The 17,911-nt window shown below is 48.1% G+C and overlaps 1 protein-coding gene across 3 annotated transcripts in view; it reads right to left on the reverse strand.

The window, feature by feature from the left end:
• Positions 1-250: 250 nt before the first annotated feature.
• Positions 251-17,911, reverse strand: part of KIF3C (kinesin family member 3C) — a 34,460-nt gene continuing 16,799 nt past the window's right edge. Inside the window, exons 2-9 of one of the 3 annotated variants that reach the window (XR_011076659.1) lie at positions 15,967-16,068; positions 15,193-15,315; positions 13,919-14,037; positions 13,330-13,446; positions 3,329-3,437; positions 2,978-3,150; positions 1,727-2,735; positions 251-1,208 (exon numbers count right to left, since the gene is read on the reverse strand). Coding sequence is in view for 2 of the 3 variants with exons in the window: in XM_068564840.1 (XP_068420941.1) it covers positions 2,642-2,735; positions 2,978-3,150; positions 3,329-3,437; positions 13,330-13,446; positions 13,919-14,037; positions 15,193-15,315; positions 15,967-16,068 (837 nt within the window). In the remaining variant the exon portion in view is untranslated. Of the gene's footprint in view, positions 2,736-2,977; positions 3,151-3,328; positions 3,438-13,329; positions 13,447-13,918; positions 14,038-15,192; positions 15,316-15,966; positions 16,069-17,911 lie in introns of all 3 variants that reach the window. The other 2 variants (XM_068564841.1, XM_068564840.1) reach the window with 2 other exon arrangements.

Genomic DNA, 17,911 nt, shown 5'->3' on the forward strand with positions numbered 1-17,911 from the left:
GAACACGATCAGCTGCTGCCATAGCTCGGGCACAGACTTCAGACTAGAGCCTGAGCCCTGCCCCCTCTGCCTTGATGCTCAGACGGAGCCCCTTTTATTAAGCAGCCAGTTCTTTTCCCAGGTGCTGATCACTGCAGCTGGGCTCCAAATACTCTTGAACCCCTCTTGGAAAAAACAAGGAAGAGAGAGAAGGGAGAACATAAAAAGAGAAGTAGAAAGAGTCAGAGGGAAGAGAAGGCAGGCAACCAACTCTGTAACGATACTCATTCCTTTATTATCGACTGCGTTAATTTGAACAGGGCTGGGGCCTGCAGGTTGCTGGCAGCACTGAGCTGCAGGTGCATTTCAGCTCAACAGAGAGATCTCATCCTAAGCCAAGGAGACAGAGGGTAATGTTTTATATATATATTTATATATTACATATGTCCTGTATCATCATATGTATAGAGTGACAAGAATGGGCCACAGCATTGTTAACTGTTGTCCTAAATAAAGACCATAGCAACAGACATGGAAATTTGGTCCTAATCAAGGCCCTTACTTTGTCAACCAAGTGTTTGATACATCAAAAGGAAAAGAAGAGAAAGAGAGAGAGACAGCGAGACTGAGATCCAGCCACCGCGGTGGCCCTGTTCCCAGCATATCTTACACTGAGTGTAGAGTGTCCCCTGTGGAGGTAAACACACACACAAACACGCGCACACATACACACGTACACAAAACTGCAGGCAGGAGCTCCTCCTCTGACCACACCTTGGGCCCAGCCCTCAGACTGGGGGTGAAGAAGTTGGGTATATTGTGCTATAAGACTGTGAGGGTCAAGTGACCAGACAATGCAGAGTCGATGTGTCCAGGTGATGAACGGGGGTAACACGTGCGGCTTCATCCACAAATGAGAAAGAGGTCAGTGGGAGAGGCTGCTCAGCGCGGCACTGGAGGTCCCTCTGTGCCCAGGCCACCTGGGAAATTTCTACACACTGGTCCTGTCCCAGCCACAGCCGAAGCTCTGATCTGAATCCTGAGTCTCAAATAATCTCCTGGGCTCTGATGAAAAATGTTATTTCCTTGAAGGACAGAAGCAAGTGGCAATTGAGTGGCCCAACCACCTGGTCCCGTAGTTACAGCAGCGATGACAGCATCGTTGAATTAAACCAAACCATAGCTCGGTCCTTAGAGCAAACTTGAACTGTGCAAGAAGCGTTCATTTCCTGACGGAAAGAGAAAAACCAGCTAGTCAGCCCCTACCGCCACCTCCCACACCCCCAATTTCAGGCAGACCTGTCAGTTTCGTGCCTTTCCCCCAGTGACAAAACTCCTCATGTTCTAGGAACTGGAGACTCCATTATTAGGTCGTTTTGAAATTCCAAACCATGTGTTTTCATTCATGATTACCTCTTCACCCTTCCACTAAAATATACAATTAAAAGGTAAGTCAATGAAAATTAATCTCTCTTTTTTTGGTAGAAATTTACTCGAGATACCTGGAGACATACTGGGTTGTCACAAAGGAAAGTGAGGAGTACTTCCCTAGGGACCAATTTGCACAATGCTGAAGAAAGGGTCAGTCTTGTCAACAAAACAGTGCCCAACAAACGTGATTCAGAAACAGGGGTAACGGGCAGAGTTGGCAGGTTGCGCCTGGGCCTCCATCTCCTGTGCTCAGTGAGGGGGAAAAGCAACAGATTCTGTGATACCTTTGTTTAGCCAGAGGGAGAAGGATACTGACCCCTTCCACTGTGAACGGGGATCCAGGCAGCTGCAAGGAAAACGATGAAAGCAGGAAGGAGCAGCCTCTCAAAGATGGGGAGTTGGCCTGATGGCTTGTCGGCCAAGGTTAGTTCTCCGAGGGGACAGAAACAAAGGGCCGTCCCTCGATGACTGTCCACATTGTCTCTATTACTGTTCCATTTCCTGAAGGTCCCAAGGAGGCAGCAACTGGTGGGTTCACAATTCGCATCCACGGGTTGGGAAGGCGGGCCGGAAGCAGAGTTTGGGAAGCCACGAGTTCTTGCCAAAGCTGAAGAGCATGGGCTGTGTCGCTGAGGTCACTGGAGTCCTTGAAAAGGAGCCCAAGAAACCGAAAGAGGTTGTTTGCGACCGAGAACGTGGAGAGCGGGCTCTCTCCGCCGGAAGCACAGGCTCAACACCATCAGGATGGGCGTCTCTTGTTCTCGGTGGACACCTAGCGTTTTTCTAGTCCCGGAAAGTGCTCAGGAGCTGCTCACCGGCAGTGCAGGAGGAGAAGGGAGATTACGGAGCGCGCTGGGTAGAAAAAGCACTCTCTTCTCAGGCACCGCCGCCCTCCCTTCTGGGGGCAACTGACAGGGAGGAGCATGAGGTCTGATTGGGGCGGGGCGGGGGGTCTAAAGTCAGAAGAAAGGAGGCTGTGCGGCGACCATGGCAAGCTCAGGCGAGGGCACCTCTCCCGCAAGAAATGAGCTCCACGAATAAATAACATTAATTAAATAAAGGAGGCTAAGAGCCAGCAGAGGCACGGTCTGCCAGATCCTCACCCCGCACACATATGCACATGCGCACACACACACACACGCACGCACGCACACCGAGCGGCAGGCGAGATGATCCAGGGTTGGCTGCCCCGTCCGGGGGTCTGGGGGATGGGCAGCCCGACTGAAGGTTGTCACTCGTGGTCTAGCGCTGTCGAGGGGAGCAGAGCAGCGGCGGCCAGCGAGCCGTGTGCGGTGGGAGGTGGAGGCCGCTGAGGACTCTGGCACCTGCAGGGGATGGGGATGAGGTGGTGGGCGAGAGGGGAGGGTGGGGAAGTGCAGGAAACAGAAAAGTGAGGACTTTCCTTTCCCTCATCCTGTCGCTGTAGGAACTTGGCCCCCACAGCCCCAGTTTTCACTCTCCCTTCATGCCCTTGGGGTACAACCCAAACCCTCCTCAGCCTCAACCAGCCCATGGGGTTTCCATGCCTTCTAAGTCCATTGCCCACTCTGACCGTGATGGTACTGACCAGGATCTGGACTTTCGGACTTTAGATGTGGAAGGTCTTTCCAGAAAGCTGTCCAACCGCATGAGCCTCTCCATGTGTAATGCACGGGGGTCTTGTTCTTGATCATGAGAGAATTCCATCTCAAAGACCGCTGGAGGGGACACATCCAACTCCAGAAACATGATGTTCTCAGCCTGTGGTGGGAATATCAAGCCAGACGCGAGCACTGGCCCTGACGCCTGTATCTTCCAGGCACTTGGGAAATAATGGGAGTAGCAGGGTGATGAGGCAGGTAGAGGAAGCAGAGGTTGTGAGCATCACCTCCCTTGGGCCCTCTCTCCCCTCCCCCCCTTCTACTTCCCAGCTTCTTACCCTATACCTGGGGTGTGACCCCATTGCCATGGCAACCCGAGCATACTGGCTGATAGGCCTCTTGTAGCCCACTGCAGATGTTGGCCGCTTCTTCATTTGGCTGCTACTGCTGTAGGGAAGAGGCTATATTTAAATCTGTTTCCTCCGAACACAAAGGGAAAATGATATCATGATGGGTTAAGCATCATTCAGGTAGTCAGTAGGCCCTGCAGACTGCAGGTTCTGGAATTTTCTTCTCTTTGCTCTAATACAACCTGACAACTCGAAATAGTATAACACAAGGAGACACATATGTCTTCACTCTTGTTGCTTCATGCATTGTTGGTGGGAATATAAAACGATGCAGTCACTTTGGAAACAGTTTGGCAGTTTTTCAAAAAGTTAAACATAGAGTTGCCATATGACCTAGTACTTCCACTACTAGATACATATAATCAAGAGAACTGAAATCATACCCACACAAAAACTTGTATATAAATGTTCATAGAAGCATTATTCATAATAGCCAAAAAGTAGAAATAACCCCAATGACCATCAACTTATGAATAAACAAACAAAATGTGGAATATCATAGAATGGAATATTATTTGGCAACAAAAAGGAATGAAGGACTGATGCATGCTACAAGGTGGATGAAACTTGAAAACATTTTGCCAAGTGAAAGAAGGCAGACACAAAAGACCACATGTGATGTGATTCCATTTATATCAAGTATCTGGAATAGGCAAGTCCATGGTGACAGAAAGTAGATTGGTGGTTTCCTAGGGATGGGGACACTGGGGAGAATGGGGAGAGACAGCTAATGGGTTTGGGGTTTCTTTCTGGAGTGATGAAAATGTTCTGGAATTAGATAGTGGTAATGTTATACAACTCTGTGAATATACTAAAATCCACTGAATTATACCCTTTAAAATGGTGAATTTTATGATATGTGAATTACATCTCAATAAAGGTATCATTTATAAAACATACAAAACAAAACTCAGGCTTGGCTTTTTTTGTTTGTTTTTTTGGCCGTGTATCACGGTCTGCGGAATCTCAGTTCCCCGACCAGGGACTGAGTGCTGAAGGCACCGAACCCTAACCACTAGACCACCAGGGAACTCCCAGGCTTGGCTTTTAAAAAGTGCGTATTCTTGGGCTTCCCTGGTGGCGCAGTGGTTAAGAATCCGCCTGCCAATGCAGGGGACATGGGTTCGAGCCCTGGTCCGGGAAGATCCCACATGCCGTGGAGCAACTAAGCCCGTGTGCCACAAGTACAGAGCCTGTGCTCTAGAGCCCACGAGCCATAACTACTGAACCCGCGTGCCACAACTACTGAAGCCCGCGCGCCTAGAGCCCGTGCTCTGCAATAAGAGAAGCCACTGCCTACGCACCTCAATGAAGAGTAGCCCCTGTTCACTGCAACTAGAGAAAGCCCGCGCGCAGCAACGAAGACCCAACGCAGCCAAAAATAAATAAATTAAATAAATAAATTTAAAAAAAAAAAAAAGTGCATATTCTTTGACCCAAATTCCCACTCCTAGGAATTTCCCTAAGGAAATAATCAGAGATAGGGACAATTTATAAGCAGAGATAGGGACAATTTATAAGCAGAGATGTTTGCTGCAATATTATTTACAAATGCAAACAATTAGAAACAACCCAAATGTGCACCAATAGGGACCAGTTTATTATTCAGCCAAGTGAAGGAATATTATGTAGTCATTTAAATTGTCTTATGGCTCTATGTAGACACGAAAAGATTTCCACAACATATTAAATAAAAAAGCAAATAAAAAGATGAAGTTTTTTTGTTTTGTTTTTAAAGAAGTGTGTGTACGTGCGTGGATGCGTAGAAAAAATTCTGGATATTCAACAAAATGTTAACAATGATTGTCTTTGGATGGAGTGATTATGGGTGATTTTTATTATCTTTATGCCTTTCTGCAATATCTAAATTTTTTACAATGTATTGTTAATTTTATATCTAATAAATTATTTCAAATACTCAGAAAAGCATAGAAAATAAGATACATCTGTTCGCTTATCATCCAGCTTTGTCAAATCTTAACATTTTATTATACTTAACACCAAATCTTTAAGAAATAAAATGTAGACACAGTTTTTAAGACTCCATCTCTTTCCTTCTCCAGAATTAATCACTCTCTTGAGTTTTGTGCTTATCAATGTCAGGCATATTTTTATACTTATTTATATATGTGGATATTCATAAACAATATATATGGTATCTGTATGCCTATTTCTAAATTTTGTACTGTATGGTATACATACTATATTGTTTTGTGTCCAACAAACATGTCTTTTATGTTTATCCATGCTGCTCTAGATTAGATGATTAAAGTTTAACTATATTGACTATCTTAAGGTTTCAATATAGCATTTTATATGTTTTATATATATATGTTTTTTATATATTCTCTTGTTGATAGACATCTAGTTCAATTCCTTTTTCTCTCTCCCTTACTATTTAACACAGTGCTGTTGTGAAGAGTTCTGTATAGGTATCTTGAAGTACATATTCAAGTTTCCCTGGGGTATATACCCAGGAACGGAACGGTTCCGATGTGCATTTTCAGCTTTACCAAATTGCCAAATTGCTTTTCAAAGTGGCTATATACCTACGAGAAAGTTCCCATTGCTCTATATCCTGGCCAACTCATGGTATGTTAAGACTTTTTACTCTCAGTAACTTAATGAGTGTGAGGTATTTTATTATTCAAAACAAACAAAGATAGGAAAGAAAACAAGTTATTTCCACTAAAAAACATAATACAGGGTTTGGAGTGAGGTAGATCTGAGTTTGAATGTTGGCTCTACCCCTTACAACTTTGTTACCTTGGGAAGTGGCTTATTATCTCTGAGCCTCAGATATCTCACCGCTATCCTACAGAATTGCTGAGATTAAACAAGATAAGCACTTAGCACAGTACACCGCAAGGGCTCAACACATGGCAGTTGTGATGATTATTAATTCTCAATTCCACTTGCTAATTTCAAACAGGGATACAGATGAGCAACGAAAAAAGCCAAAAGGCAGACAGAAGACAGAAGAGAAGAGACAGGCTGAGTAATTCAGAGATAGGACATTCTGTCCTTGAAAAGGAGAACAAGCCGTGCAGGCGCCGACGGAACAATGCCCACCTTCTGCCACAGAGAGTAACGAGAACCACATTCCCAGGAGTTTTTTTACCAAGTGTATATAAAAGAGTGCTGGATCCCACTTAGGGTCCCCGCCGACCCCTCTTCAGAGATGAAAACAAGGAAGATGAGGCTGTAGAAGCCCCAGCTGGTTTTGCTGCTATGGACCCTCTGGAAGGTGGGCGGGCTGTGCATGTGGAGAGTGGCAGCACCGCGGGAGGGGAGTGGGAAAATCAGTAAAATAACAACTTATCATTTATAGGGTGCATCTGTGCATCCCATTTGAACTTTACAACCTCCTGAGGTGCAGACAGGGCAGACAAGGAGACTGAGGCTCAGAAAAGCGAAAGCGGTTTTGTGTCCAAGATCATACAATTAGGAAGAGACTCGGAATTGATTCTTCCCAGATACTCCTTTTAGGATGTCACGCTGTCTTTCAGGAGCGCACACAGAACAGCCTGGGCCTGAGTGTGCCTTGAAGGCTGCAGGCTCTGGGAACAGGACAGGGGGACAGGGCTGGGTGAGCAGAGCAGTGGATCAGTGTGAATTGGCAGCCTGACCCAATAAAGATGCCAGGGCTATTCTGGGTGGCAGGTGGGAAGAAGGGGGTGGGGGAGGGGAGTCTGTAATTGGGACACCAAGCTTCCCATCTACTCTCTCCTCTGCCTCAGGCCTACTTTCCATGATTGATCCCTCTGTAGTAAGCAGGTTGTGGCTGACAGCCCAGAGTGGAGGCCTGGCTCTGCAAGTATCCACCCCTCTTGAAAGAAACGCACAACAGCTATCCTGTGCGTCGTAGAGCCTCAGAGTTCTCTTACGACCCTCCCTCCACATAGCTTCTATCACGAGATTATATATATTTTCCTCTTAATATTAAAAAGTTCTCTCTCAGTCCCATCTCAGAGGCTGACCCCAATCTCATTACCAGCTCTGTTTGCTCACCACCTTTCTCCCCTCCTGTTCTGAAAACCGGCAGCCAACATCATAGGGTGTGTTTTCCTTCTAGGTCCTTTACGAGTACCTGACACAGCAAATCTGACTGTTCTCCATGACTGGATCCCTCCTTCCCTGCACGTTAGTTGTCCACCTTGTAACATCCCCCTGCATGTCTGAACTCCCACTCCTCTTCTCAGTTCCCCTTCACACGGCACACGGCTTGCCTGGGCAGGCAAAAACTTCTCCCTGTTTCAGATTCTTTTTCAGCTGTCACGGGCCTGTGAATGAATCTAGGGACTCAACTCAGAGCTGAGCATGTTCTGACTGAGGTAAACTTTGCCTCTGAAAGGAAACCAGTTTAACTTTCTATCCTGATTCTATTTAGAGCAAGGAATGCTCTCTCTCTCTAAATTTGGAGGCAGCCTGATTTAAAGATCAAAATCTAGAACAAAAGCAACAAACCAAACTGTCCTTCTATGGCACTTGTAAGGCATGACGGCAAACTGGTTTCTCTGGAGTGCCCACAATTATCGTACTGGCTTACTGGTACTACTGCAGCCATTTACGGATCACCTCCTCTGTGACAGGTACTGGCCTGGCACGCCCTCCACCCCACCTCCAACACGCGCCACACACATTATCTCACTGCAATCTTGATAATCCTGCAGGGATTTTTTTTTTTTTTTTAATTTTATTATCCCGACTTTGCAGGTGACAAAACTTGGGTTCAGAGAGGTTAAAAAAACCTTCTCAAGGCAGAGCAGGGACTAGAATTCAGAACGTTCTAAATCCAAAATCCAGTCTCTTTCCACTGCACCATGATACTTTGAAAAGAATCTAGGATAGCAGGGATTGCAAAAGGCAAATGGCTAAAGTTACAAATAGAATTTTGTGAACTGTAAACCATGGGCTACAGACATTGCCAAATATACAACCCTTAGAAGACAGTTTTGTATAAACACAATTAAAAATGAGGTCCATGATGAGTAACCAAAAATAAAAGGTCGTATTTGTAAAATAGTTATGGTTAGAGCTGGCTGCAGAGATGTGTTTTGTGAAGTAACGTTAACACAAAATTGTTTGTGATTGTGGAAGGGACCTCACCTGAAGTTAATTGTGTATCAACTAGCAGTGGCCTAGAGATAGTGGAGGAAAAAGAAAAAGGGACAGACTTCCAAAATAAGTTGATAGAGAGTGTGTTTCAAGAGCTCCCTGACAATAATTCCTTGTTTTAAAGAGAGGCGCGGGGAAGAGTGTGTGGGGTAAATGCTTGCAGCTAGTGGAAGAGGGGAAACGTTTTTCCAGCAAAAGCTTTCTAAAGGGACGGTATGACTTTAGGTAATTTCTTTCCAACAATGCTTTTTTCCTCTCCTTTTGAGCAGCCTTCAGTGTTCTAATTCCCAGAACACCACAGGCCAAACTGAAGCAAAATATTCCACACTTGAATTGAGCAAATGGGACAATGCCTTGATTAGTTAAATATGCTTTGGGAAGAAAGAGGTTTTTCAGCCCTGATTAAGTTATGTTGCAAACAGTGGGACCCAATCCTCCCAGGGAGGCAGCTTGTTCTACAGTCTCAGTCCACAGGGCGCCCCGAAATGCGGGAAGCTGCGTCCGTCCAAGGACCTGGCCACCCTCAGCCTTCCGCTGTGAAAGGAGGGGCTTGGGGCAAAAGATCTCAGAGATCCAGGCCAGTGACTCTTACACCGTGATGCTACCCTGGGGCTCTCTGTGCTGAGTCACTATCGTACTTGGGAATTCCAATTAGGAGGGAATTGTTTTTACTTTATTTTAACCACCAACTGCTGCTATACAGAAGTAATTTTAAAAAAATGAATTTATTGAGATTGAATTTATTTAAAAATGAATTTATTGAGTTGTCAGAGCTTGAGGATTTTTGGCTGCACCGTGAGGCATGTGGGATCTTAGTTCCCACACCAGGGATCAAACCCGTGCCCCCTGCAGTGGAAGCCCAGAGTCTTAACCACTGGACCACCAGGGAAGTCCCATTAGAAAGTAATTTTAAAATTTTGTTCTGTATAAAAACTTCCTAGATCTATTATTATTTTTCTCTTTTTTTTTTGTAATTTATTTATTTATTTATCTATTTTTGGCTGTGTTGGGTCTTCGTTGCTGCGTGTGGGCTTTCTCTAGTTGCGGCGAGCGGGGGCTACTCTTCTTTGTAGTACGTGGGCTTCTCATTGCGGTGGCTCCTCTTGTTGCGGAGCACGGGGTCTAGGCGAGCGGGCTTCAGTAGTTGTGGCACGAGGACTCAGTAGTTGTGGCTCACGGGCTCTAGAGCACAGGCTCAGTAGTCGTGGCGCACGGGCTTAGTTGTTCCGCGGCATGTGGGATCTTCCCAGACCAGGGCTCAAACCCGTGTCCTGTGCATTGGCAGGCAGATTCTTAACCACTGCGCCACCAGGGAAGCCCTATTATTACTTTTCTTTTGTATTTTTGTGATTTTTTTTAAGTTCTGAGATAAATATTATTTATTGCAGTTATCAGACAATGGACAAGTGACATTAGAAAAAAGAAAATAATTTGTAGTAGTAATTCAGAATAGCATGTAGTTGACTACCTGGTATTTATTAATGTCTTTTTGAAGTAATTTATTTATTGGAATTTTTCTTAAAGAAATCTATAATACCTGTTTATATCAACCGTATTTAAGTACAGTGGAGAACACTGGGACGTCACAATTGCCTTAATACCTTTTACCCTTACCCAGATATATTTCGATATTTTCTACACAAAATATATACTCTCTGTATTCTGAGGAGGTACATATATATTCTGTATAAAACAGCATGTTTAAGTTGTGAATATACTTAACCATAATTTTGAAAAAGCTTGTAAATGTATTTATATCTTTACAATTTTAATATAAAATTTTAAGGGAACACAGTCCATTTGGGATCCAGTTAGAAGCGCTGCTAATAGAGATGTACAAATGCAGGCTGGGGAGCAACTGTGTGCAGATTTAAGTCAAAGGGGTATGTATGTCTGGACCAGTTCTTCCCGAAGAGTTATGGGAAAGAAAACACTATAGCGTAAGCTAAGCCCACTGCCTGCTTTGAGCCCTTTTTTTTTTCTTGTTTGTTTGTTTCTTTGTTGTTTTGGCCTCCTCGTGGCACGCGGGATCTTAATTCCCTGACTAGGTATGAACCCCGTGCTCCCTGCAGTGGAAGTGTGGAGTCCCAACCACTGGACCGCCAGGGAATTCCCCACAAGCAGCTTCTGAGGAAAGAGCCGAACTCTTAGGCTTCCTAATGGCAAAGAAAACACTGAATCTTTCTCTCTTTGCATTACTTTCCGAGAGCAAGAAGGATGGTGGGGGGAATCAGAAGAGAAAGGAAAGGTGGGAAAAGAACATCACAGGCAACTCCCTCCGCCCAGAAAGGTTCTGGTTCTGAGGCCCAGAAAAGAGCATGTAGAGAGCACAAATTCACCTTTAAAGCAAAGAGAGGGATAAGAGGCTAGGAAAGGCAATAGCTCAACAGTAAGCAAAGATACCAATCTATATTTTGGAGGACTTCTTTCTTTTTAAAAGTTGTTACTGGTATCTACTCTAAAAATTATTTAACATGTGCTATTTTAAGATAGCTGTTTTATTTTTAAAAAATCTGTGAATGGTTTTTCAGTGTATGCAAACCATTTTATTTTTGTAAAAAAAAAGAAAAAGAGAAGTTATTTAAAAGGTTTTTTAATTTAAAAGTTATTCGAGTAAAAGGAAGAAAGTAAACTTAAAAAAAAAACAGAACAAAGAATGGAAATTCAGGGGGCTTCCCTGGTGGTGCAGTGGTTGAGAATCTGCCTGCCAATGCAGGGAACATGGGTTCGAGCCCTGGTCTGGGAAGATCCCACATGCCGCGGAGCAACTAGGCCCGTGAGCCACAACTACTGAGCCTGCGCGTCTGGAGCCTGTGCTCCGCAACAAGAGAGGCCACGATAGTGAGAGGCCCGCGCATCGCGATGAAGAGTGGCCCCCGCTCGCCACAACTAGAGAAAGCCCTCGCACAGAAACGAAGACCCAACACAGCCAAAAATTAATTAATTAATTAATTAATAATAAAAATTAAAAACAAAAAAAAAAGAATTCCTGATGGTGTGGCATCAGCATCAGCATGAAAATTAAAAAAAAAAAAAGAATGGAAATTCATAAACATTAAGCAGAAAGCTTATCTTAGCTTCAGGGAAAGCACCTATCATGCTTTGAAGTCTGGATTGTGTGCTTAGGTGGTCAAGAAAAAATTGCAGGGACAATGTTTTGAGAAATGAATAAACTCCTCTGAAGCATGAAATTTTCAAAACTCAAATCAAGATCCATTCTCAGTTCCAGATTAAAGGAGATGGAACAGGCATGACAATTAAATGCAATGTACCATCGCAGGTGAGCCGGTGGGGGAATTGCTGTAAAGGACATTACTGAGGTAACAGAATTTCCTGAATTTGATCACTGTACTGTGGTTATGTAAGAGAATGTCCTCACTCTTAGGAAATATGGGTAAAGGGTTGACTGTCTGCAACTTAATCTCAAATGGTTGAGGGGAGGGGATTAATAAAGCAAGATGTGGCAAGATGCTAACAACCGGGAGTTTGGGTGAAGGGTAAACGGGAATTCTTTGTACTATTCTTGCTTTTCAAAATTAAAAATTTTTTTAAAACACACAGCTTCTCTCATCCCATCTCTATCCAATGTAAAGAAATTCCTCCACCTACAAACTTTAAACTCAAGAACTCTGTAAGCACAAAATAACTCTACAAAGCAGAAGCCTCACCAGCATCTTCCTCCAGCAGATGGTGCTGGAGTAGTAGTTTTTGAACCTAGCTTCCTGTAGAATCAGCTGGAAGCCTTGAAAAAAAATTTTTTTAAGTCCTGGGATCCATGCAAGACCCTTTAAATCAGACTCCCTGGAGCCCAGCTCACAGGTGATTCTAGTTGCAGCCAGGATGGAGAACTTCTGCATTAGATGGTGTACTACTGCAGGCCTCCACTTCGATTGGAAAGGTGGATTTAAATCCAAACTGATGCCATTGAAAAGTCCTTTACTCATGAACTTGCCACTTACAAACCTGTGTAGTGTTGCCTTGCGTAGGATCAGCCCTTCAGAAAGTAGACAAATTAAGTAGGCATCTGTTGCTCCAGTGAGAAGCTGTAGACCTCTACAGCTAGCTTCCCACCCCAGCTTTGGGGAGACTCCTGCCCTATCTTGGCATTAATATTCCTAGGATAGATAGAGCAAAGAATCTCTAGGGAAGTGCATTGGTGTCAGGCCTCCTGAGCACCTCTGTACACAGATTTTCAAGGAAAGGACAGTGGTCCAGCTGGGTGAGGTAGTCACTCTGCTGGGTTTGAATATCCAGTCTTGTTCTTCATGGCCACCAGCAGAGGGAAATGCACACCCAGAGCTAAATGCGCTTAGCTCTGTTACCTAAGAGCTAGGATGTGGAAGCAGGTGGAAATGCTGAATCACTCAGCTGAGAGAGGCTACAGAGACCTCACATCTCTATCATTTCTTGATCTGATTACTTTTCTGTATTCCCCACTGGACTGTGAGCTCTGACTGTGTCTGATTTACCTTCCGTCTGCAGAGTCTCCTACAGTGTCCAACACGTAGTTAGTGCTTGGCAATATTATCTGTTGTTGCTGTTTCTGGCATCTGACAAATGAATACTCACCAGACGGGCCAAATGTTAGCCAGCTAGTATTTTCTGCATCCCAGACCAATGAGACACTGTACTTGACACTCCTTCCTTCATGGAGACCCTAACATTAGGTCCTGGGAAACCCATCCTCCATCTGCATCCTTCCCAGCCCTCCCCCATCCACTCAAACCTCCATCTCCCCCGGGCCCCTGGCCACCCCGGGCCGGGGGCGAGCTGGCGAGTCCCCAGGCCCAGACAACGGGTGAAAGACTCACGCTCCACCGGGCATGAGGGGCTGGAACTTCCACTGCTCCTCCTCACAGTCTAGGAAAAGCCGGTTCATGATCTTGTTCTTCTCCTCAGGGGGGATGAAGTTCTCGATGATTAGGTACCTGGGAGCAGGAATGAGGTAGAGAGGGGACCACGTGAGACCACACAGTGTATATGAAGGTCGAAGGATGAGAAGAAAGAAGCAAAGAGGCAGAGGGAACAGAGACGGTGGAAAAACCAAAAAGTCGGGGGGAGGGAATCCCTAGAGAAATAATAGAGCTTGAAAATCACAGTTTCTAATGCAAAGATTATAGACTCAGGGCCTTAGGAGTTACTCCCGGGCAGCACCCGGCATGCACTTTGCGGGGTTCATCAAATGCAGGCCGAGGAGAGGAAGGAGGAAACAGGAGGTAGAGGAAACTCCAATGGGCCCCTCCCCCATCCCTCAGACACATTCTATTCCTAAGGTACGTGGACATGGGTGAGGAGACAGTTGGAATGAAGCCTTCAGGAAAGAGAGGAGCCTGTCAGGGAGAGGCCCAGGGCCTGCGGGATGGCTGTGAGAGCCCCAGATGGAAAGAGGAGGGGCCCTACTTGAGCTTGAGCTCCCGGGTCTGCTCATTCTGTGCCTCTTCCAGGTCCTGCCGCACGCGGATGTACTCATCGTGCTGGTCCTGGATCTCCGCCTTCACCGCCTGCAGCTTGGCGTAGAGCTGGGTGGGGACAGGTGCAGCTCAGAGGCTGTGCAGTGTGGCAACCAATGTGGCTCTGCTCACCCAGCCTGGGTCCCGACGGCTGCAGGCTCAGGGTCCACCAGCTCGGTCCAGGATGAGCCCAGGGCCCACCTCTGAAGCTCCCTCCTGCCCCACCATCCATCGGAACGGGTTATTCTAAAGGCTGCCCTGTCCCTCCCACACCGTGGCCTGTTAACGTGCTCTCTCAGCTGCTGTCCACATCGTGCAATGTTCAAATTTGAAGGGACCCGAGGGACCTTCTGGTCCAACACCCCCTTTTATAGGTGAGGAAACTCAGGCACAGACTTGCTCAAGGTCATACAACGAGGTAACAGAAGAGCCAGAATCAGGACGCGAGTATCAGGACTGCCGTCCAGGGCTCAGGGGAGGAAGGGAGCCTCAGCCAGTTTGGAAGGTGACCCATCCTTCTCCTGCCTCTCCAGCGGCTCTCAAAAGTAGGGGTGCGGAGGGCAGCTCCAACCTTCCTGTCCCTCTCCTAACCCACTGAAAGGTGTGTCCCTGGAAACTGCCACTGTAGCCGGGCCTCTGCCTGGCCTGCTCTGGGGCAGCCGCCTCAGCAATCTAAGGGCTCTCTGGGTTCTTCACAGAATCCAGACTGGAATTTGCCGCTTCCTGCCCTAGGCCCTCAGCTCATGCACACGCCTTTCCCTGGCCATGGACCCTGCAGGGTCCTGGCGGCCAATACTCTCATCCCTGGAGAGCCCTGTGCTCCCTCTCTGAGCTCTCCCAGGCTCCAGTCTCCTCAGGTTTCCCCACCACTCCCCTGGCCTGCTCTGTGCCTGCTTATCCAAACTGTGACTCACTGGTGACACCAGAGTAAAGGGGGAAGTTACCCAGGACCACGAGGATGGCAACCCTGGAGAGTGGAAGTAGAAGTGTTCCCAGCCTATCAGGCCCCTCCTGGCCCAGGAGAAAAGGCTCTATTCCACCCCTACCGGACTCCCGCCTCCTCCCGCTCTCACCCCAGCACCCACGCAGTGTAACTCAGGGGGTCGGCAGTTCCAGCAAAGTGGGGAGGGGTCGCGGAAGCACACTCCCCTTGGGCAGGTGACGTCTCGGGCAGAGGCTGCCAGGCCCTTACACACCTTGACCCAGTTCGGTGTGGCATCTCACCTTCTTGAGTTTCTTGGTTTTGACCTCCACCTCCTGCTGCAGGGACGTGTAGGTGCCCCGGAGCTCCATGGTCTCCTCGTCTCGGAGCATCATCTCCTGCTGCATTTCCCGTTCGCGGCGTTTCTAGGCCAGGGCAGGGCACGGGACTCAGTGGAGCGGCACGTACTGGGGAAGCCCCAGGGAGCTCTGCCTAGCACGGAACCTGGCTTCGTCATGAACACAGCGGCCAGGAGGGAGCAGGGAGCACCCCATGGCCCACATCCATTGCTCCCACCCCATCCTCAATGGAGCCTCTCTGGACCTTCTTCTCAGCTCATATGGCCACGCTTTTGCCAAGGCACTGCCCCCCGTGGAAGGAGACCTCAGCCCTAACAGCTGGGGCACTGCAGGGGTGTCAACCACGTATACCGATGCCCAGATACTGGCTTTCCAGCTGCCTCAGCCTCTCCCACGTAGTATCACAATGGATTGGGAAGACCAACAAACTGTGGTTCTTGATGACTTAGGACACAGTCCTGCAGTTGGCAAGGAACTCACACCTTTGTGGAAGGCCCAGGAATTAGTACCAGGTGCCTTACGGAGGCTGTCCTCATGGAGAGCCACCACCTGGGCAGTGGACCCACGGGATGCAGGGCAGCATGCCTTAGGTTCTCAGCACTGTAATTCCAGGGATCCTGAGTCCATGATGGCTCACTGCCCTAAGCACCCCCGTGTGACCTCAAGGCCATGTGCCCCCTCCCACCCAACCCAGGGACCTGAAGCCCCCAGCCCTACCTGCTCGGCAATCTCCTGCCTCTTCAGTTCCAGCATCTTCTGCTGTTCATTGGTGTGATCCATGATGTTCCTGCCCCCGATGAGCAGCTTGCTCTCCATGGCCTGGGGACACAGAGGGGTGAAGAGATGGGCTTTGGGGCTTTTCAAAGGGCCACAGCAGCCCCAGCTTGAGAGGTTTGGCTTCCCTGTTTTGTGGTCCTTCCAGGAGGGGACAGAAGATGTGTCCCAGAAGGCGCCTCATGACCCTCACCAAGAATGAAGTTTTCCCCTCCAGCCTCCTGGGCCCCAGCCCAAGGCTCCCATTCTCAGCAGGACCATTAGGCGAGACAAAGAGGGGGAATCCCTCAGAGAATACAGGGCACCTGATCTGTTTGCTTTGGATATGGAAGCTTTGCTTTGGATATACGGAAGGCTGGTTCACCATGCTTGGGAAGGGAGTGCGGGCGGCAATCTAATCCTGGCAACAGGACCCAGTTGGCGTTAGGGGGCGGGGAGACACCGGATACAGTCACTGGACAGCCCGGCCCTTTAGGTAACTGGCTCCTGACTCAGGAAGGGGGTTCTCACACAGGCAGCAGGAAAGGCTCTAATCTTCAGCTGGAAAACAGAAGAAAAGCCAAAGGGAGAAGACCCTGCAGCACTAAGGGGCACATGGGGCCCCAGAAGCAGCATGAGCTTTGGAGATGGCCAGAAAGGCTTGGGCTCTACCCACCAACTGCAAGGTCTCGGCCGAGTTATCCGTCACCTCTCACGTCCATAACCCTGGAGCCGCCTCTGCTCCGGGAAGGAAAGCCAGCAAACATCTGCTGAGTGCTACCGCTACCTGCCAGGTGTTTCCATCCTCACCCCCAGAAAGACCCCAGGCAACAAGTAAAGAAACTGAGAGCAACTAGCCTCAGGTCATGCAGCTAGTTAACAACGGTGAGATCTGAGCTCCCCGCCAGTCTCCCCACTGAGCCCCTGCGCTGTGTGCAGCACACCCAGCCCGACCCACACCCAGCGCTTGGCACAGACATTCCATAGGTGCTGGTTGAACCTGAAGCCTAAATAATAAAGGACTAGGGGAAACTGTGTAAGTTGTGACTACATTAAAATGCATTTTCAGGGACTTCCCCGGTGGCGCAGTGGTAAAGAATCCGCCTCCCAACGCAGGGGACACGGGTTTGAGCCCTGGTCCAGGAAGATCCCACATGCCGCGGAGCAACTAAGCCCGTGCGCCACAACTACTGAGCCTGCACTCCAGAGCCCGTGAGCCACAACTACTGATCCCACGTGCTGCAACCACTGAAGCCCAAGTGCCTAGAGCCCGTGCTCTGCAACGAGAGAAGCCACCGCAATGAGAAGGCCCCGCACCGCAACGAAGAGTAGCCCCTGCTCAATGCAACTAGAGACAGCCCGCGCGCAGCAATGAAGACCCAAAGCAGCCAAAAATAAATAAATTAATTAATTTTAGAAAATGCATTTTCATCATTGCTAGTCAGAGGGTGCTGCCCGGGGCACGCCAGCTGTCCTCTGATTTCATCCCAGGCCTCCTGGAAGGTTGAAATCACCTTGAGCCACTGACCTGCCTGAGGGCTCTCCAAGCAGGGAGTGCTGGCAGAATAGGGGAGCAGGGGGGTCCCTGTACCATCCGTCACGGAGGACAGAGCGGGACAGGGGTTGAAGGTTGCTTTTGTGGGGTCAGAGGTTGGGCTGTGTGAGGGTGACAGAGGACACTGAGTGAAGCAGGGCCAGTCAGAGCCGCCCCACGCAGCCTCAGAGGGAGCTGTTGCCAAGCCAGGCACCCGCCCCGTGGCAGCGTAGCCAGGGCTGCACTAGTACCTCCCACAGGCTCTGCTCCCGGCTAACATCTCACCATCCACCCACCTCCAGGGCACAGACTCCTTCTCTCTCACGGTCACACTTGTCCACCCTTTGCATGAGTGACTCCTTAAATTGTGTGCCC

The sequence above is a fragment of the Eschrichtius robustus genome, chromosome 15, assembly GCF_028021215.1.
Source record: "Eschrichtius robustus isolate mEscRob2 chromosome 15, mEscRob2.pri, whole genome shotgun sequence".
In the NCBI taxonomy this organism is placed as follows: domain Eukaryota; kingdom Metazoa; phylum Chordata; class Mammalia; order Artiodactyla; family Eschrichtiidae; genus Eschrichtius; species Eschrichtius robustus.